We start from the raw sequence: 21,406 nt of genomic DNA, 5'->3' as shown, positions 1-21,406 counted from the left end.
GTTTTACCTTTCCTATTTTATTTAATTCAAACTGAACCTTACTTAGTATTGTGCTACTCAAAGCCCGTCTCTGAAGTTTGGTCGATTTTGTTTTTGTTTTTGTTTTTGTTTTTCTTTTTAATGTGGCCAGTTGTTTAGAATTTGAAGTCACAAAAAACCTCCTTTTTGGCAAGTGCTGAATAGTTCCCTCAGTTGCCCTAAAGCTGTGGCCTCAAAGCTCAGTTTGAGTCAGAATGTGAGTCCTGCTGCAGCAGGAGTTGTTAGGCACCACTCCCCAGTATTTCAGAAGGTGTTAGACCAAAAGCCTGAATGAGCCTGAGATGATGTTGGTTATCTGGAATCATACACTTGGAACTTCTGAGTGAACAGAAAAATCAAATATTTCTCTTACAGACACTTCTTTGTAATATTTTGCTTTGACCAGAAAGTCAGGCTTAACATTTTAAAGATACAATAGTCCATTCCCTAAACAACAGTAATGGTGGGGAGAAAGAGGTGGCAGCTGTTACATCCGTGCAGATTGTAACTGCATAGCCTGTTGCCATTCACCCCAGAATTGCTGTCTGCCGAATTTGAAGCTTTCTGAATTGGTAAGACTACTGTCATTTTAAAATGCATTGACATTTCTGAGGGAAAAAATACATGTATTCCCATCAGATTCCTAAGAGGGACACATATAACAAAGTTAGCAAATACATTTTTAACATACTGTAAACTTCTGAGACAAAGTTTAGAAAATTCTTGCTTCTCTAACATGTGCAGAGCTGGGCATGACTGTTCCTAGTGTCAGCCCTCCCCAGTTAGGTCTTCTGTGCAGTGTTTTCTGGTCAGAAATCCAGTTTCTATCAGAGAAGGGGGTGAAATTAATTATTCAGGTGATTGGAACAAGTAAGTTTCTGGAAAAGCTAGAGAGGAAGGCTGACACAGAGAAATCAAATGAACTTAAATATTTTAAATGCTGAGAAATAGGGAGGAAGATAGTGCCCATTACCCAAAATTCAGCTTATTAATCATTACTTTTGAGTTTTCCTTTCTTAAAACATAAGTGAGCCTTATTTCTACTCAATTCATTCTTTACTAAAATTTACAGTAGTCAGTGCCTCACTTGCGATTTCAGATTTGTACAAACAAGAAAAAAAATGTCATTCTCTGTCAGGCCTCTGTTGGTAATTACCATTTATAGCATACTTTAGCTTTTAAAAAAGAGACCCTGTAAAAGAATTGTTAATTCATAAATGTATTCAAAAATCCTCTTTTTGTGAGTGTGTGGCCTTATTGATGCAGTTAAGCTCCACATTTCTTAAAACAAATAACTTCTCCAATGTTAACTGAAAAACCATGTGATTCTCATGGCCTACAACAAAATGAAAACAGTTGAGTACCTTCTTTAAAGTTATTAAGAATTTCAGACCACAACAGATGAGCATTAAACTAAGATCAGATCTTTCTAGGCACAGGCATATATTCAGGAAGCTGGTCCTTGTTATCTGTGATAAACATTTCGTTTGTTTCAAACTCTCTAAGACTTCGGGACTGTTCCCTTAGTTCCTGTAGACTGGAAATTAATGACTGTCATTTGTATCTACATGCATCATGAATCTAATTGCTTAGTTTTTTTAAGATTTATTTATTTTTATTGATAAGACAGATATACAGAGAGGAGGAGAGACAGAGAGGAAGTTTGCCATCCCTTGATTCACTCCCCAAGCAGCCGCAATGGCCAGAGCTGTGCCAATCCAAAGCCAAGAGCCAAGAGCCTCTTCTGGGTCTCCACATGGGTGCAGGGTCCCAAGGCTTTGGGCCGTCTTCTGCTTTCCCAGGCCACAAGCAGGGAGCTGGAAGGGAAGTGAAGCCGCCGAGATTAGAACCGGCACCCATATGGCATCCTGGTGCATATAAGGCAAGGACTTTGGCTGCTAGGCTACTGTGCCAGGCCTAGATGCTTAGTTTCTACCAGTTGTTTTCATTTTTTGCAAGCCAAGAGTACATTTCCTATCAAAGCCACTTGATAAACATGATGATCTTATTTTTCAACACTGTAGTATTTCTGGCTTCGTTGGTCTTGGCTTTGTTGTGTTAAGTATGGCAATTAAAATGCTCTTTATCTGATTTAATATTGAGTCAAAATGAAAAAGTAGATTTCAAATTTAATTCCAAACTCATATTAATGAGTTACTTTTATCTTATTGACCTCTTTCAATTCAGCAAATACTTATTTGGCATTCACCAAGTGGGCAAATAAGACACACAGACCCTGCCCTCACAAGTTTTAAATTCTAATACAATTGACCCTAATTCCAAATTTTTCTTTCCTAGACTTGTGCTACAAGCTCCAAGTCCATTTCATTGATACAATTTCTTTTCTTTTATTTTCAATTTAGCACAAGTGAAGTATATACTAGCTTCTTGTAAATTTATACAGTAAAAAATAGTATAGTTATGTAGCATTGTAATATGGCTACTTTAAAGGATCCCCCTTTAAACCAGTTATGCTTTTAATTTATTTGAGAGGCAGAAAGTGAAAAGCAGCACATATGAGAGAGAAAGAGGGACCATGCTGGCCCACTCCGCTGATGCCTACAGAGACCCCTTGCTGGTCCAAATCCACCAGCTGGCAACTCACTGTCTGCTGTCTAGGTGCCAGGAACCCAATACCTGAGCCATCACCACTGTCTCCCAGGACCTGCACAAAAAGGAAGCAACAACAAGGAGCCAGATCCAGGTATTGTGGTTTGAGCCACCAGCATTTTAACAACTACACTAAACTATAAAGTCTATACAAACCACTGAGCAACTATTTAAATTACTAAACAATGTACAGACTAGACAGTCTTACTGTAGAGTTTGTTCAGTCCTGGATGTGATGGTGACTCATGAAGAATTGGCCACCGCTGAAAGAAAGGGTTTCCTTGTCAGTTGCTCTTGGTTCCAGTTTCGAATTTTATTTCCAAGTTTATTGTCTCTAGAGGAGCCCCAGTGTGTTGAGCATCAAATGGACATGCTGGAACTCAGTGAAGGAGCTCATGACTTCAGCCTCCGTCAGGCCCAGTGGGAGTCTTGGCTCTGCCCTGCACATGGTCCATAAGCAACATGTATAGGCTTCTCTCCTACTACTCAGGACTCTTTCTGCTGTCACTGTTACTGCTACCATCATTATTGGCATGTTTACTGCTATGAGCTGCTCTAAGTAGGCTCCTTACATCTAACCAATTACCACCAAAATTTCTCTGTACTCCCAACCAACCAAAATGGTACAGCCTGTAAGAATTCTAATCTCTTGTAAGAACAAAATGAATGTATAAAAACTGTAAAGATGATATGTCTATTTGTTTTTCTTTATATTAACCCTCTTAACAGCCATAACTAACTTTGAATGGAATTCCTATAAAGTAGCATAAATATTGAGATGAACTCTTATTCTTTTGCTTTATTGACAAAAGTAAAAATCCATTCTTAATCATTTTTTCTTTAGGATGTGATTACTAGACACTAAGGCTGGCCTTGATACAAAACGCACAGATGCAGTTCTGCAGAAAAATGTGTCTTTGGCAGGTGAAATTCTTCCTGTGAATGTTGTGTTTATTGCTTCCATAAATATTCCATTGTCAAAACATGACTTGCTGTTTATTAGCAACACCGACAGGAAGATTCCTTTTAATGGCAGCATTCCTGTTACTGGTAGACCCTGTCACTTTTAGCTGGTGATTTTAAGAGACCGTACTTGATAATTACTTGAGATGTTTGCAGGTTTATTGATCCTCACCCTTTCTACCTGAGAAACATTTGAATGGCAGTTCTGCTCTGAGATTGATGATTTTGAACCATGGTCAAATCTGCATCTTTGGATACAGGGAAAAGCTGACTTCCTGTCAGTCTTGAGCTTGTTGCCCTTTAGCCTACCAGAAACACAGGGCATTAAGTCCTGCTGGGAGCAGGGTGCTAAAGAAGATACCTGGATGCAGTCATTGCCCTTTGAAAATTTACAGTCTAATATGGAGGTGAACCACACATACAGGCTGACTATGCAGCTGGAAGGGTCACTTTGGAGTCTGAGGGACATTGAAGCTAAATAAAACTAATTGTTTTTTAGAAATCAAAAACTTTTAGCTTCTTTTCTCATCTGAAGCATGAAAATGATAGTGCTTTATTATGAAATTGTGAGAATTTGCTTTGCAAGTAACACCTGTTCTGTAAATTTCTTAAATCTTTATGTCTTCTTCCTACATTTCTAATTGGCAAAGACGTTTGCATCATCTGATCCTCCGAGCAAGCCTGTAAAGTAGCTTGGACATAGGTTTCATCTTCATTTACTATTTTATTAAAAAGAGGAATTAAGGGTTAGGTGGGCTGAGCATAGTATGCAGACACATTCAGCTGACTGAGTAGTGCAGTCCAAGACTCAGGTTTCCTGAGTCGTTTCCATTTGCAGTTTCCACCTTTTGAAATCAGCAGCTGAGTGAATAAAATTTAGAATTAGGCTATTCAGTGACACTGTACTGAGACAGTTTACAAAGCTCCATGTTTATATATTATCTGAAGGAAAGGAAAGGAGCCAGTGTTTTCATTGCAGTAGTAACGGAGCCATATATTCCAGTAAGATGTAGGAAGTGTGCAGCAAGTGGCCAAGAGATGTTCTAGCTACAATAGTAAGCACATAACTATCATCAGCTAAGACAGTGTTTGCAAACTGAGGAGCTGTGCTTAGAGCCCACATCATACAATGCATAATTTGAACTTTGTATTGATGATTGTGATTCTTCAACTTTATTATCATTCTGAGTGAAACTATTCCAGTGATAATATGGTAAAGTAAAAGAACAATGTCTAACTCAAACCTCAATTCAGATCTCTGTACCATCAATCTCAGTTGTGTAGCCTTGAGCAAGAAACTTGGTTTCTCTCAACTTCCGTTTCTTTATCTTTGGATTAGAAATAAGTAATATTTAATAATTTAATTGTGAATATTAGGTGCATTCACATATGAAAAATACCTTGCACATAGTAGGTACTGAGAAATACAAATTCCTTGAAGTTGTTTTTCAATACCTGGAAACCTGCTCTCTGCTGTATCTTCCTAATTATATTCTAATCTTAAATTTACACCAACTGAGCCTATTGTTTCTTAGAATTGAGTAATCTTCTCTTCCTTCATAGCCTATAATGTGTCTCTTATAATTATTTGATTATGAAATAACATTGTACCAAAAGAAATCTCAGGTTACACCAAATATGTAAAAAGGGGTCATTTTAATTTTCTACCATCAAGGCTTTAATAGTAAAGAAGTTCTTGTCTTAATTATGAAATTCATTCTTCCTTTCCATAACTAGAATATGTATAAGATAGAAAAAGTAATTGCACTGGTTAATAATGGATTATCATTCTTAACACAATGAAAGTCATTTCTATAGGAATACTCTTGAAAAATCATATTTATTCTTCATCATGAGAAATTGATGCCATTATAGTTTGGAGTTATTTCTTGGTTTACTACATATTGAAATACATATTTCTCACATTCCTTAACTTCTATCACCTATATCCTTTTAAAAAAACTTGTGAAAATAGATGCTGTGAAATTCATGCTAAAAAACCATACGGTAAGGCTTATTTCCATAGTTAATGACCAGAATTTTCCTAGATACTTTAGGTGTAAAACAGCAGTAACTTTGAGTATTCTTTCGCTTTCATTAGAGTGAACACTTCCCCTTTCTTGGCATCAATGACAATTGCAGTCTCAGTGACTTCAGGTGCCGAACAACCTTCTACACAGCCCTCACCCGCCTTCTGATGGTCGACCTTGGTAAGATGAAGGGTTTCAGTTCAATTAGCAAGGGATCAGCATATAACATGAATAAAGATGTAAAATGTTAGTGGATGCAGTTATCAGTGTATTAAAATTTGCCATTTTCAGCAATACTGAGCATTCATTTATTAGCAGCGGAGCCAAAAGACAGATCTTTGTACTTTGGGTAGTGTTTGTTAATTCAAATAGTACAGTACTTCACTTTTTTTTTAACATTAAAATTTACTTTCTTTGTGTTCTTTTGCTCATTGATCTGACTGCTACAAATCTAGGAATAATATTAAACAAAAGTTTACACAGATTTCTTTTGTGTGACATTTAAATTAGATAATGATGTAAGCATCCAATAGTAAATAGAGAATTATAAATTATATTCACTTACTTTGTCTGTAATCATTAAAAATTAAAACATGTTTGTGTTATACTATTAAGTAAAAAAAACAAGGTGTTAACTATACAAATCATGTTTATTGGAGCCAATAAACAATGCGTTGGAAAGGGTTTACGTCAAATTATTCAAAATTGATAGAGCAGCCATTATACAAAGCCATATGAAAGTTTCAAAAAAATTTTAATGGAACATACAATTCAACAGTCCAATTGTTGGATATATATCAAAGGAAATGAAATAAGTGTGTCAAAGAGGTGTGTGCATTTCCATGTTTATTACATCATTATTCATGATAGCCAAGACATAGAATCAACCTAAGTGTCCATGTAATATGGGTTATGTTAGTCAAAGGATACAAAAATTCAAGTAGGTGGGAGGAAGATGTCCAAGATGCTTTGTTCCACGTAGTAAATAAACAATGTATTGAATTATTGAAAATGCTAATGATGGGAATTGAAGTGTTCTCTTCACAAAAATAACTATGTAAGGCAATGTATATGTTAATTAGCCATTATGTGGCATTCCACAGCATATGTATTCTTCAAAGCCTACTGTTAAACAGATGTAAGTTTGTCAGTTTGAAAAACAACAAATTGCTAAATGTTTCTGTAGCCATCTGTAGACAGTTTTTTCACATTTCATTTAAAATTTGTTTAAATTTTTCTTTCATGTTAACTTTTACAATAGTAAATTTTAACTTATTTTTACATTTTTTTATTGAAATGCTGTAGTTCACCAGAAGTGTCCACAGATGGACAGCTCCTTCAGAGGGGCACTTAAGTCTCCACAGTGGCTTACTCTGGATTTCCATTCCTTCTTATTTGAGGAGTGCACATTAGGTCAGTCAGTTCTAGACACATGGGGAGGTTCCTAAGAGAATGTAATACCAATGATATTTTTTTCTTGCTTTCTCTTGCAATGTATTGATGGATCCACCAATTTGAATTTTTAAAGTAAGATACAAAACTAAGTCATTTCATTTTGCACAATAAGGGGCATTGAATCCTAAAATAAAAAGGTGATTAAATCCTTTTGTATTCCACCTCCTATTTTTTTTTTCATGAATTTCAACCGAGTAAATCACCAGAAAGACAAACAGCCAAAAATTTAGAGAAATGCAGCTAGAATGATTAAAGATCTTAGTGGGATTGATTGCTAAGATTAAAAGAACCATGTATGGTATAATGTGGCTAAGTGACAGCTAGGGCTGGAGGCAAAGAGAAGTGTCTATAAATATTTGAAGAGTGTAAACCAAGCATGCAAAACCCAATCATCTGCTTACCTTCGGCAACAGGAGAGTCGAGTGGCAGCTTTTCCTCTTGGCTGCTGCCTTGAAGAGGAGCAGCTCCAACCTGTCATTGTCCCTGACAATCATTTGGAGAACACTCTGCACTAAACTCAGAAAGCAAGACGAAAATGAATCAGGCTTGCTGCCCTCAAGGAGCTTGCCTTTCTTGTTTTCCCATTTGTCCAGGATTAAAGACGACCTTAAAACCATTGTCTGGACGTGGTTTATTTTCCAGTCCTTCAACGTGCTGTTTTAATGATTCTGTCACACAGTGAAAGAACTGGGAAGACAAAAGTTAAGGAGAAATACACTTCAGAACCAGAACGCTGTATGTCAGAGTATGCATGCAGGACATTGAATATTGGTATTCAGAAAGACCCTGCATTGTATACTTTTTTCAAGGCCAACTTGGCTTTTATTTATTATTGCTTAAAGTAAACTTTGAGATATGAGAAAATGAAGTCAACAGGCATAGTTTTAATAACATGATATTATTAGGTTTCTGAGGATCACATTTCTTTGAAACATTTAACTCAGAACACAATAAATTGATATTTTGAAGTTTAAATTTAAAAAAAAAGTTGAATATCTGTTGTATTATAAGTACTTTTTAGGCTCCTTGAGAAAAACCAAGATAGTCTTGATAGCAGTACCTGGGTCATGGTAGGTGCTCAATGTAACTCATTTGAATCTGGGTCATAGATAATATTCAAAACCTTAGCAACTACTTTCACATTCTTTAAAAAGAAATTTCTTCATAATCCACCAGTGGTTTTTATTTTAAGTAATTAGTGTATGTCACAACCCTCAAGTGATGATTTGTGGTATAAATTACCATGGTGTGTTTCCTTCCCAAAATATACTGAGCTCCTTCAAGCTGTCAACCTTGCCTTTTTCATCTTGTTCTAGCACCAAACTCAGTGTCTCCGCATTGCTGGTGCTTAGTAAGTGCTTGCTCAGTGATTGGCAGTCACATATATAACAAGCAAGATGGCATCACCATGGCTCTTGTAATCAGTTTTACCTGCCAGATTCCTTCTAGAAATAGCTTTGATCATTGGCCTTTCCAAAACAAAACAGAGCAAGAGGCTGTGTGCTTTCCCCATTTGCTGTGCTTGGACACTCTTGTGCCCGATTAGTCACTTGCTGCTCTCTGCACAAAAAGTGTTATTACTTGATGTGTGATCATTTGTTTCAGTATTGTTGAACATAGGTTTATTATTTGAAGGCTTGTCTCAACAAGCTATGTTGACTGGCACCTTGCTGTCAGAATCTCTGTGTATATGACTTATGACTTGATAGTTTCTATTGTGTGTTCACTGTCATGGAAACAAGAATGAAAAAGATAGGGTTGTTGTTAAGAGCAGCAAAAATCCATTATTAAATAAGAAATAAAAGCATTAAAGGTTAAAATCCTTCTCAAATTAACAAATAACATTGAGAATGAATTTATTATATCATTGATTTGGGGGATTGTGGGGGGAGTTAAAAATCAAATCAAAAATGCCTACAAGCAGCCTGCTTATAACTTTTGGATATGACTCTTGAACTGAACTACAAAGCATATTTTAGTTTAATTCTACAAAATATATTGTGTTTTATGGATAGGCCATGCACGTTGACATGGTTAGAAAAGGGGGAAGAAATTAGGTGTCACATTAATTGATACTTACTTTGAAATGCATTTTGGTTTCTGTTCAAGTATTTGTTCTTTGTATGAATTTTATTAGATGTTGTGTGCCCTATGTTGGATTTCTGATGAAAAGAGGGGAAGAAGATTGGCAATAAACAGTCTTACTATTTAATCAAATTGCTTTAGCTAAACTATACAAAGCATTCACTTGTATGAGGAACAGAACTGAAAGCATTTTATTTAATGATAATGTTTCAAAACATGTAAGAGATGTTGGCAGTGTATTTTTTTGTATACTGAGAAGTTATCAAAATGAATGCAAAAAAATACCTTCATAAGAATACATGCACAAAAAAATGGGTGGCTGACCATATGTGCAAAGCACGTTAACCCATCCAAGAATCACTTAAAGTTCCCTAGGTTGTTTTAAAATTAACCTTGTCGATCTAATAAGCTAAAGGCAAGAATAATACCCAAGCCAGGAAATGGAGAACCTCTAGGGAGCTGTTCAGTGTAAAATACTTGGATAAATAAAAACCTATTTTGTTTAATTTGACTGGAAGTGAATTCAGTTTACAAATATTGAAGAGGGGGAGTGTGGAAAAGAGCAGTTGCAAAGCTGTTGGTTTTGTGGAGAAGCAAGAAGTATTAGTTACAGAGTAACTGTTTACCAGCCACAGATTGGGATTTGGATTTGCTTAATGTCACCAACATTTGTTTTTCCTTGGACATTTCAAGATTATCCTGCAAATTGAGCAATTCACATGAGAAGCACAAGGAGAGGATTTGAAGGGACAGTGCATGCCTCAGGTGTTTAAACTCTACAAAGCAGCTATGCTTTTAATCCCAGGCCTGTACTGACATTAATGTTTCAACAGTCTGTCTCCTAGTATTAATGAATTAATATGTTCTTGGATATTAAAAGGGGGTTCATTCTGTGAGGGAAGCACAGTGTCCATATACTGTTGTGGCTTATATTAGGTAATTGGCACTTGAAGGTATTGTTCTCTTAAATGCAAGATATTTTCAATTAATAAATAAATAATTTGAATTTTTAAAAGATGGGCGCATTTGTTTAGCCTCGTGATTAAAATGCCTACTTCTGGGTTCAATCCCAGCTCCTGACTCCTGCTACCTGCTCAATGCAGACCCTGGGAAGGAGCAGTGATGGTTCCTGGAATTGGGGCCCTGACTCTCACATAGGAGAGCTGGACTGAGTTGCTGGCTCCCAGCTTCAGCGCAGTGCTGGCTGTTGCAGGCACTAGAGAGTGAAGCAGCAGATGGGACCAGTCCTCCCCTCCCCTGACCTAGCTCCTTTCCCTCACAAAGAAATAAATTTGTAAAATTTTTAGAGTATTCTAGAAATAGTAAAGATAGAAGTATAAATACACACATGAAAGACACTTTTCCCTATTAACAGTAACTAGTCATTGTTTACAAATTTATAGTTTACAAACTGCTTTCGTAGACTTTGTTCTGTTTGATCCTCACAACAATCCACATTAAGTGTTACTCCATTGTTTATCTATTGAGAGATTAAATGGCTCGCCCAAGGTCAATCATGTAACTGTTATTTTCATTCCCTTTTCTTGTTACTTCACCTTTCAACTCCCAATCAATTAAGAAATGTAACTTCACTTTTATTTGAACTATTTGGACTAAATGATTGATTTGGGGCTTGGAGACATTGAGAGGAAAGATTAAGGGTTACTTTCTAAGCCTCTGTGAGATAAACAGATTCATTTTTTTATTTACCCAAATAGGTGTATTGCAACTTAATGGCCAGTGGAAATCAAATGCAATTTTAAAAGTTTGTTCTTATGTCTAATAACTGGCCAAGTTATTAGAATCAAGAGTTTTATATCCCAGGAAGAATTAGCAGGTGAGATGCTTGATCAGAAATAGCTAATCTTCTTGGGGAAGACGTTGCAGCACTAGGGCTGAGCTCTCATCCGGTATCCGTCCCAGCACCTCCACTTGTGATCCAGCTTTGAATTAATGCTTTCTGGGGGATGAGCAGATGATGCTTCGGCTTCTGCCTGGCGTGGGAGACATGAATAGAGTTCCTGGTTCTTGTCTTTGGCCAGACCCAGCCTCAGCTATTCATGGCCCTTGGCAGGGATAAACCAGCAGATGGAAGATTCTCTCCCTCCTCCTTCTCCCTCATTCTAGCTTTCATATAAATCATAAATAAACATCCTTAAAGGAACACTTTTGAAGGAAAAAAGCGTCTAATATTCTGTTAGGAAGAATACATCAGTGTTTCATCTGTGTGGATGACTTGGCAAAGACTGTCTGGAAAATAGACAAGAGGGAGGAAGAGAGTGGGCAAGTAAGGGGTAAAGAAGCAGCTGGAAATACTTAGAATCTATAAGGAGATAATTAAGACTAATTAGCTGGCCTTTAGGCAGAAAGCAGCCCATTAAGACCAGAATTGGTTTTAATAACTTACCTGGTTTGGAGGACAGTCCAGAGCACCCCAGGGAGTGAGATGCTTTAGGGGTGAAACTTAAGAAGAGCTTTGCTGGAGAAGAGGTAGTAGTCGTGGGCAGAGGGCAGTATGGTCTTTGTTTTGAGACCTGAGGCAGTCTCACTCCCTAGGGATTGGAATGACAGCCAGCCTCAGTTTTCCCATCTATTAAATGGAGATACTCTGAAGAACTATCGTGTTTTAATTAAGATACAGATATATGAGAAGGCCTCCAGCAATGCCTATCATAAAGCAAATACTTGCTAAATAGTAAATACTAAGAAACACATTCACTGAGTGTGCTGTTAGAAGCACAGACTGTCACTTGGACCTTAACATGAAGCAGGCGCAGTGCTCTTGAAACCGCTACTCTGTCCTCTGCGCTTAGAGTTGTGAAGCAAGAGCTAATGATATGTCCCAACATAAACCAAAATCTGCCCTGCCTGCAGCCACAGTTGGTCAAAGACAGAACTCCTAGCATTTTAGAGGAAAACTGCAGTGAAAGCCAGAGTTGGGTCCAGATCCCAGGAGCCAACTGAGCACAGTTCTCAAGTGTTGCTCTGGTAGCACTGTTGAAGTGTTGTCCTAGTGATGTGCTAGGAAACATGAGAGGATATGTGCCTTCACCTTCAGATGACACTAACTGCCAAGATCAACCGTTAATACTTCATTTTAAATGGATGCTTTTCTTTTTGTTTAAGGATTGATTGGTTTATTTGAAAGTCAGAGAGAGATTCTACCCACTGGTTCATACCCCAGATGGCCTCAGTGGCCAAGTCAAAACCAAGAGTTTCTTCCGTGTTTTCCAAATGGGTAGCAGGGGCCCAAACACTTGAACCATCTTTCACTATTTTTCCCAGGCCATCAGCAGGGCATTGGATCAGAAGTGGAGCAGCTGGAACTGAAACTGGCGCCCATATAGGATGTCAGCCTCACAGGCACAGTGCCAGCCCTGATGCTTTCCTGGGTCTCCTTGATTGTCTTAATATGCTTCCGTTTACATCAGTGCTTCCTAACCGGAGACCTGACCTTTGCTGACTTCTTTAGATTCCTAATACTGCTGTTAGAAATTACCACAGCTGGGCCCGGCGGCGTGGCCTAGCGGCTAAAGTCCTCGCCTTGAAAGCCCCGGGATCCCATATGGGCGCCAGTTCTAATCCCGGCAGCTCCACTTCCCATCCAGCTCCCTGCTTGTGGCCTGGGAAAGCAGTCAAGGACGGCCCAAAGCTTTGGGACCCTGCACCTGCGTGGGAGACCTGGAAGAGGTTCCTGGTCCCGGCATCGGATTGGCGCGTACCGGCCCGTTGCGGCTCACTTGGGGAGTGAAACATCGGATGGAAGATGTTCCTCTCTGTCTCTCCTCCTCCCTGTATATCCGGCTTTCCAATAATAATAAAATCTTAAGAAAAAAAAGAAAAAGAAATTACCACAGTTTAGTGGTTCAGACAATACAAATGTATTATTTTTACAGTTCTGGAGGTCAGATTTGTCTCAGTGTTCTAAAACCTGTGTTCCTTCCTGCAGACTATAGAGAACAGTTTATTCTCTGTTGCAGCTTCTGAAGGTCACCTGCTTTCCTTCACACATGGCCCTCTTCTCCGGCAGCATCAGGTCACCATCTTCCTGTGTTGCCATCCTTATGGTTCTCCAAACTTCTGTTTTTCATAATTGCAGTGGCCCCATCTGGGATAGCCCAACTAATTTTTTAGGTTAACTTCAATTGATTAGAAGTCTTAACTCCCTTTTAAGCATGTGACTTAATGTATTCACAGGTCTTATGTATTAAAATGTGGAGTGGGAGGGTGTCATTTTCTTGTCTGTCAAACCAACCTATCACTAATGCCAGAATATTTCATACACTACTACTATACTTATGCAATAAACCCTCAGTAACTGTTGACTGCCATCATTTATACAGGCTATAATTATTCCTGTCACTTCCTTCTTACCTTCTTCCTCAACTTTGCAGTTAATCCAGCTGCTATATACAATCAGTTCTGAAGAAATGTGAAGTTTTATTTATTTGTATTTAAAAATGGAAGAGAAGAGCAGATGCATTTTCCAGGTGTTTAGCAGGCAGCTGGGTTGGAAGTAAAGATGCTAGCATAGCATAGTGGCTGGCATAGCAGGTAGTGGTTTCACCCTGTATGCCACAACAGTGGCCCCTCCAACTTTTTCATACCCAGTTCTGTAGCCTCATTTTCCATGAGCCTTTTGAAGTACCCTTGTATACAGAATATTTACAAGATTGGACAATTACCACCAGTATCTAATTTCAGGGTGTTTGATCATCTGAGGAGAAGCCCTGTTATAAGTAGTCACTTCTGTCCCATACCCCTACCCTTGGCAACCACGATCTCTGAGTCTCTATGGCTTTGTCTGGACATTTAATATAAACAGAATCCTACAACCTGTGGTCTTTTTCTCTGGCTTCTCTCCTTTAGCATAGTGTTTGCTGAGGCTTATTATGTGTTAGCATGTGTCCCTACTGTTTTTCCCCTTGTGTGGCTAAATAGTACTCCACTGTATGGACATGCCACATTTCCTTCATCTTTGCAGTAGCTGAGGAACATTTGGGTTGTTTCTGCCTTTTGCCTGTTACAACTCTGCTGTGAACATGTGTGTCTAAGTTTTTGTGTAAACGTGTGCTTTCAGTTCTCACTGAACTGCTGAGTCAAATGGCAACACTGACTTTTCTCTTAACTGCCAAGCTCCTTCCCCCATAGTCTGCATCATGTTGTATTGGCTGTGCCATTTTGCTTTCAAGGTTTTAGATTGTATAAAATGCAAATGGGATGTCCCACAAATGAAATATCTGACAGCAAACATAGGGAATGACTTACTATTCTGATATGATTTCCCTGAAAAAAAAAAATTTCTCAGAACTTACAAAACTGTTACTGTTTAATCATATCCTTAGAAATCCAGTACAGGTAGATTGGCTTTGATTTTTTTTTTAACATAAAAGCCAAAGATTTTATCATTTCTCTCTGTGTATGACTGAAGCCTTACAATATTGTTAGTATTTACTTTTCCTGATACCAATGAAAATATTAGCTTGTAAATTGGCAGTTATCTTCAAAATAATTATGATTTCTGGTCCCTTGCCTTGTTAGGAAAGAAAAAACTAGCAGTTTTGATTCTTCCAGACAGAATAATTGCATACGTTTATGTATATGATAGCATATTTAAATATGAAGTTGTGAGAGGGTGAGTTCATAGTTTCTCCTTTCACATCGGAAACAGTAACTAGTACTTCAGCATGTATAGCTGACACAGATGAGAAAAAAAATTCTTCTACTAGATGCTGTGTGTGATTGCTGGTACAATGTAACTGTAATTGGCCAGTTCCCTAGCACCAATGGCAGGACAAACCACGTTGCAGCAACAGTGCTCACTGAAACTGCCTGTGCAAGTCTCAGCTTTGCCTGCCTACCCCAATCTAAGCTGGCTGCCAGTGAATCCATTTTCCTCCCCAGAGCTAATCTGTTGTGCTTTGTCCTCTTCTGACTTCATGTGGCTCCAAGCTTAGGATTCCGTGACCTTTCTTCAGTCCTCCTCGTGACCTATCAGAGAAATAGGGGGACAAACAAGAGCTTGGGAGTAAAGCAGACTTGCTTGGACATCCCCGCTCACTGACATTTACTGACTGGAGGATATCGGACAAGCTGTCTCATGCCTGTGAGACTCTGTGCTCAACTGTGAACTGAAGGAAACTGTGCCATGTGCTGGGAATGGCATGACCAGTACGGACTTCTAGTGCTTTGAACATAGTAACGGCCACAGGAGTGGTTTTTCTCATAAAGTACCAAACTCCTTACCTGCACATGCTAAGCACCTAGGAAATCACTACTGAAGCTGTCACTTTGCCGGTGTTTGTCACAGGGCCCCACCCGGTGGCTGACACTGAAGGAGAGCTGCTGCCCACTGCTCCCCTTCCTATCTGCCTTAGCTTCCCCTTGCATGTGTTGCTGGCTTGTCTTCTGTACTCCTGCTACTTGTCTCAAAATTTCAGTGTCAGGAGAGGAATTGGTTTTTTGTTGTTGTTTTGCCATGTAGCTCAGAATATTAATTGAGGGATTGAAATGTCAAAATGCTGAATTTGTCTTTGTTCTGAATAAACATTTTTACCATGAAAAGCTTTGTTCCCTGAGGAAGAATACTGGGCTAACATCTTATGGTCACACTTTGATTACCGTAATCACCTCTCTAAGTCCGTGTTAAACTGAAGATTACAACAATGTTAATGACAGTCATTTATTAGGTGCCTGGCATTGAGCAAGGGCAGTTGCAGGTGTTTCCTCATTTATTTAATCCTCACAGCTCACTTGATGACAGAAATATTGTGTCTCTTAATTACAGATGAGCACACTAAGGCTTAGATGAATAAAGTGACTTACTCACAACCAGAGATCAAACATAGATGAACTCTTAGTATCTACTCTTTCCAGCACAGTGCTTTTCCTACAGTGATAATTATAACTGTTCCTATTAGAAATTCCACATTTAGAAAATATATTTTATCTTTGGGGGCCTAGTGTGGTGGCATATAAGACTAAGCCTCTGCCTGCAGCACTGGCATCCCATTTGGACACCAGTTTGAATTCTGGCCCCACTTCCAATGCAGCACTGCATGCTAATGGCCTGAGAAAAGTAGCAGAGGCTGGCCCAAATCCTTGGGCCCCTGCACACATGTGGGAGACCTGGAAGAGGCTCTTGGCTTTGGATCAGATCAAATCAACTCCAGCCATATAGGCCATTTGGAAAGTGAACCAGCAAATAGAAGATTCTCTCTAACTCTGTTTATCCAATAAAAATAAAATAATTCTTTTAAAATATTTTTATCAGACCCGGCACAATAGCGTAGTAGTTAAGGTCCTTACCTTTCACGTGCCGGGATCCCATATGGGTGCCGGTTCTAATCCCGGTGGGCCCACTTCCCAGCCAGCTCCCTGCTTGTGGCCTGGGAAAGAAGTCAAGGAAAGCCCAAAGCCTTGGGACCCTGGGCCTGCTTGGGAGACCCAGAGGAAGCTCCAGGCTCCTGGCTTCGGATTGGCTCAGTTCCAGCCATTGTGGCCACTTGGGGAGTGAGCCATCGGACGGAAGATCTTCCTCTCTGTATATCGGCATTTCCAAAAAAAAAAATGTACTTTTATCGTTGAAAAAAAAGTATTACATCATTTAAATTTAGTGTATATACATATTATCTGTTCATAATTTAATATTTACTTCGATTTTTTATTACATTACTCTTTAAAAAAAAGATATGTTTTTATTACAAAGACAGATATACAGAGAGGAAGAGACAGAGAGGAAGATCTTCCATCCGATGATTCACTCCCCAAGCAGGCACAACGGCCGGAGCTGAGCCAATCCGAAATAGGAGCCCAGAGCTTTTTCCGGGTCTCCTACATGGGTGCAGGGTCCCAAGGCTTTGGGCTGTCCTTGACTGCTTTCCCAGGCCACAAGCAGGGAGTTGGATGGGAAGTGGAGCTGCCGGGCTTAGAACTAGTGCCCATATGGGATCCCGGCACTTATAAGATGAGGACTTTAGCCACTAGGCTACCACACTGGGCCCTATTACATTACTCTTTGTCAAATATTAAGAAAATAAGAGCTTTTTAATATTCATGTCAGACAGGTGTTGTGACCATGCAGATTAGGCTTTCACTTGATACACTGTGTTCTGCAGTCTTGGTACCTCTGCTTCCAGTCCAACTTCCCACTGATGCATCTTTGAGGCAGCAGCTGATGACTTGTGCCTCTACCTCTGGCATGGGGAGATGGTAAGAGATCCAGGCTCCTGGCTTCAACCTGGCCTGCCTTTGGTTGTTGTGGGCAGTTAGGAAGTGAACCAGCACATGGAAGGTCTCCATCTCTGTTTCTGTCTCTTAGTCTCTTTCCTTCTTTGTCTTCTCCCTCTCTCTTTATCTCCACCTTTCAAAGTAGATGAAGATGAATATAAATAAATATCAAAAAATTAATTTATGATAGTTGAGCAACTGCCTTTCATTCAAACAGTAATTCCGTGAAATATGAGTATGCCGGACACTCTCTTGGGTGCTAATACACTAGTGCCTCCACACCTAAGATATGAGCATCTTCTGCCTTCCATGAATTACAACGTTGAAGCTTTTGAAGAGCACTCAGAGATAGATATTTTGTCCTTATTGCATAGATGAAGAAATCGAAGCTCAATAGTTAGTAAGCTATATGAAAATGAGCAGTACAATTAGAGGGAAAAATCAGATGCCTGAGCCTATTTGCTGTAGAGCCCTATATAATTTTCTTTGGCAGAGAACTACAAAAACACAGTTTCTGTTCTCACAAAGGTAAAGACACTGTCAGGGTACTTTCTAATAGTTTACTTACACACACATCATCAGTTTTGTCTGGGGTCAGCATTGAGGCTGAGCAAATAAAACCACCAGCTGCATCGTTGGCATCACTTATGGGTACCAGTTCATGTCTTGACTACACTCTACTTCTCCAGCTCCTGCAGGTGCCTGGGAAGAGCAGTGGAGGATGGCCTGGGTGTTTGGGCCCCTGCCACCTATGTGTTAGATCCAGATGAAACTCTCGGCTCCTGGCTTCGTCTTAACATAGCCTGGGTCTGATGGTTGGTGATCATCTGGGGCGTGAACCAGCGAATGGAGGATCTTTCTGTCTTGCTTGCTCTTTCTGTAACTCGTGAGCTTCAAATAAACAAATCTTTTTTTTTTTTTTTTGTCTTTTGTTCCAGTAATTTTTTTAATATTTTTATTGCATTTTTTAAATTAATTTACACATTAATTACATTGTATTTCGTGACAGTTTCATAGGTACTGGGATTTTCCGCACCCCTCCCCAAACCCTCCCCCCATGGTGGATTCCTCCACCCCGTTGCATAACCACAGCTCAAGTTCATTTGGGATTCCCTCATTGCCAGCATATAACAAACATATAGTCCAGCGTCCCATTACAAATCTTTTTTTTAATTAAATTTTATCTCATTTAATTCTTATAGTAATCCTGATCAAGTGGTGATAATGGTGTTATGATATTGATGATATCACAATAGTGAAGACTGCATTAGATAAATGCTTCAATGTCTGCAACTCAAGACAAAATTGTATTAGAGGACAGAGGCAAGCAAAATGCCATGATAAACCAAGGAGAGAAAGAAGAACACAAACTGGGAAGAATTTAACTCAGACATTAGGAAAGCTATCATTTGACCATGGCATTGCAAAATAATTGCTTGTGTGTAGGTCTGTTATTACCAGTTGACAGAGTAAGGCCTAAGAAGGATAATTTGAATTGTCAGTTTGAGCAGAGATGATAGTTTGTTCTGCTCTTACTGTTCATCCACGGTCTTGACTCTTTTTTTTTTTTTTTTTTTTTTTTTTTTAAAGATTTTATTTTATTTTTATTACAAAGTCAGATATACTGAGAGGAGGAGAGATAGAGAGGAAGTGGAGCCGCGGAGATTAGAACCAGCGGCCATATGGGATCAAGGCGAGGGCCTTAGCCACTAGGCCACGCTGCCGAGCCCCACAGTCTTGACTCTTGTCCAGAACTGCACCGACTCATTGGCTTTGGGGCATCTCTTTGTGAACAAAGCCAAGTTCCCAATTCTGTTGGACTCCTGAAACAAACCATGTAAGTTTGAAAGGAGAGAAATCACCACAAGTCAAGAGTCAACTGAAACAGGCATTCCTTAAAGAATCCAAGGATCCTGACTCAGCCAGTGATGTTTTGTATATGACCTTGAATTGTAGTTTCCTTATCTGTGAAATTATGTATGAAGGTCAGTGTTTATCGAATGTTTGTAAGGATCTGAATCACATGGAGGACGTTTTACTCCTGGAGTTTCTGTTTTAGTGGGTAAGGACTAAAACCTGAGAACTTGCATTTAACAAGTCCCCCAGTGTTGACGCTTCTAGATCAAGAGCCAGATTTTGAAGACTACTGGTCCTTTCTCTGAAATTTTGTTTCCTCTCTAAGACTCTGTTGAAATTAATAGGAAATCGGCATAAAAATCAGGAGATCTGAACCACATAGGTCTACCCTCCATCTAAGCATGCCACCTTAGGCAAGACAGTTCACCTTGTTCTGCATGTTTGTTCAGTAAAATGGGGCTTCTACCTTCTTTGGCATAGGATAAATGAGATAATCTAATCTCATTTAAAAGAAATGTATTTTGAAAGAAGTCACATACAAATGATCATTTGTGCATAGCGGTGTGTGAAGATTGTGTTTTGACAGAATCCTGGAGGAAACTAGTCTACCTGTAAAATGAAAGTTAAGAGGAAATTTCTTTCTTTTCCTTATTCTATAAAGAAAAGGAAGCTTCGCCTAAGAGGAAATGTACCCATGGAGAATGTAGTTAAAATCCAAATGACCATGAGGGGCTGTGTGCTTTTTGGCAGGTAAAAGTTTCCCTGTCATCTATTTAATAAATTAGCTTTTTTAAAAGAACATAAATAAAAGAGAATAATAACTTTGAGCTCTCAGGGCACCTGAGTCTGTGAGCCCTTCAGGGCCTTGGCACCTACAGAGATGGGAAGGAAAGAACCCTTGTCTCTGAGGCTTTGAAAAGTGGCCTTCCTTGAGGCACTAGGGAAGCTCTGGGGGCCTTAGGAGCTCTAGGGCTGAGATGCCTGGGGCACGAATCTGTTAGTTCCAATAAAGAGCTAGGGGAAAAAATGGCTGGTAAGTAATTCTGCTATTTCATTTGGTGCAAAAGAGTAGGCAAAACACCAGAATATTCAATGAGCCAAAACACACAATGTGGCCAGGCTGTGAATGCAACCTGACCCTTTATGCGGAACATTTCTAAGCCTCAATGAAGCACTGGGTGTTGAGGCTAATGTACAATAGCATGCATTTTAAACCATGGTGACCCTTTTGTTTCTCTGATAGGCGAAGATGAAGATGAATTTGAGAATTTCATGCTGCCTCTCACAGTCTCTTTTGAAACGGTATTACAGATATTCAACAACAACTTTAAACAGGAAGAAGTGAAGGTGGGTTTGTTTGCAAACGTGAGAAAAGACAGTTTTGTTTCAGAAAAGGGTTCTCTGTGTGTCTGCATGTTCTCTGTGCCTCCTTCTGCCTGCATTCCTATTTGCATCTGTCTTTGAGTTGCACTTTTCATAAAAGTGTTTTTCTGTGTTCTTACATGAATGGACTTTGAGATCAGAGAAAGGTTTTGGACATTTAGTTTGTGATTAAATGGAACAGATATGTCTCTTAGGGCAGTCTTTAATAGAACATCTCTCGTGGTTCATGACTGTAAACATCTACCCTGTGCTGTGTGTTTCACCATACCTATATGGAGGAACACACACACGCACACACACACGCTAAAACACTACCTCTCAAAATATTTTTAAACAAGAATTTATATAAATCAAGACTTTATTAAATGGCTGGGCATATATGTATAAATAGGAACTAGTCTTGAAGTATTGCATTCTTAAACTGAACAAAGTGATTAGGATAACTGATAGCTAAATAAGGCTTTTATGTGCCTGTGGGAGCCATATTAGGATTGATTTGACAAGTCAGTTCAGCTGTGGCAACAGTCATAATATCTTAGACAACATTATGTTTTATTAGTAAAATCCTTAAGTGTAGCAAGCTGTTTGTGACAAAACAGCCCCATATTTTAACATGGGGGATGGGCGGCACAAGCTTAGCTAAATAGAAATAATGCCTTCGGAAACTGTAGTGCATCCAGGCTATATTAAATAGACTGGCACTGATTATTATTTTTAAAGGACTAATAAGTGCACTCCAGAGGACATAGGCACCTGTGTTGGTGATGCTTGAGTCA

The 21,406-nt window shown here is 39.0% G+C and overlaps 1 protein-coding gene and 1 long non-coding RNA gene across 5 annotated transcripts in view; one reads left to right on the top strand and one right to left on the bottom strand.

The window, feature by feature from the left end:
* Positions 1 to 21,406, top strand: part of RANBP17 (RAN binding protein 17) — a 282,863-nt gene that overhangs the window by 182,192 nt on the left and 79,265 nt on the right. For all 4 annotated transcript variants that reach the window (XM_036497037.2, XM_004587435.2, XM_058677578.1 and 1 more), the window contains 3 exons: positions 5,535 to 5,598; positions 5,693 to 5,801; positions 20,491 to 20,594. In XM_036497037.2, the coding sequence (XP_036352930.2) occupies positions 5,535 to 5,598; positions 5,693 to 5,801; positions 20,491 to 20,594 (277 nt within the window). The remainder of the gene's footprint in view (positions 1 to 5,534; positions 5,599 to 5,692; positions 5,802 to 20,490; positions 20,595 to 21,406) is intronic.
* LOC131482633 (uncharacterized) lies at positions 6,586 to 8,786 on the bottom strand. The gene is made up of 3 exons (XR_009247181.1): positions 8,508 to 8,786; positions 7,478 to 7,763; positions 6,586 to 6,746 (listed from the first exon to the last, which is right to left on the bottom strand). It is a non-coding gene; the product is annotated as an uncharacterized LOC131482633 (long non-coding RNA).

The sequence above is a fragment of the Ochotona princeps genome, chromosome 19, assembly GCF_030435755.1.
Source record: "Ochotona princeps isolate mOchPri1 chromosome 19, mOchPri1.hap1, whole genome shotgun sequence".
NCBI lineage: Eukaryota > Metazoa > Chordata > Mammalia > Lagomorpha > Ochotonidae > Ochotona > Ochotona princeps.
This window is presented reverse-complemented; position numbering and strand designations above follow the sequence as displayed.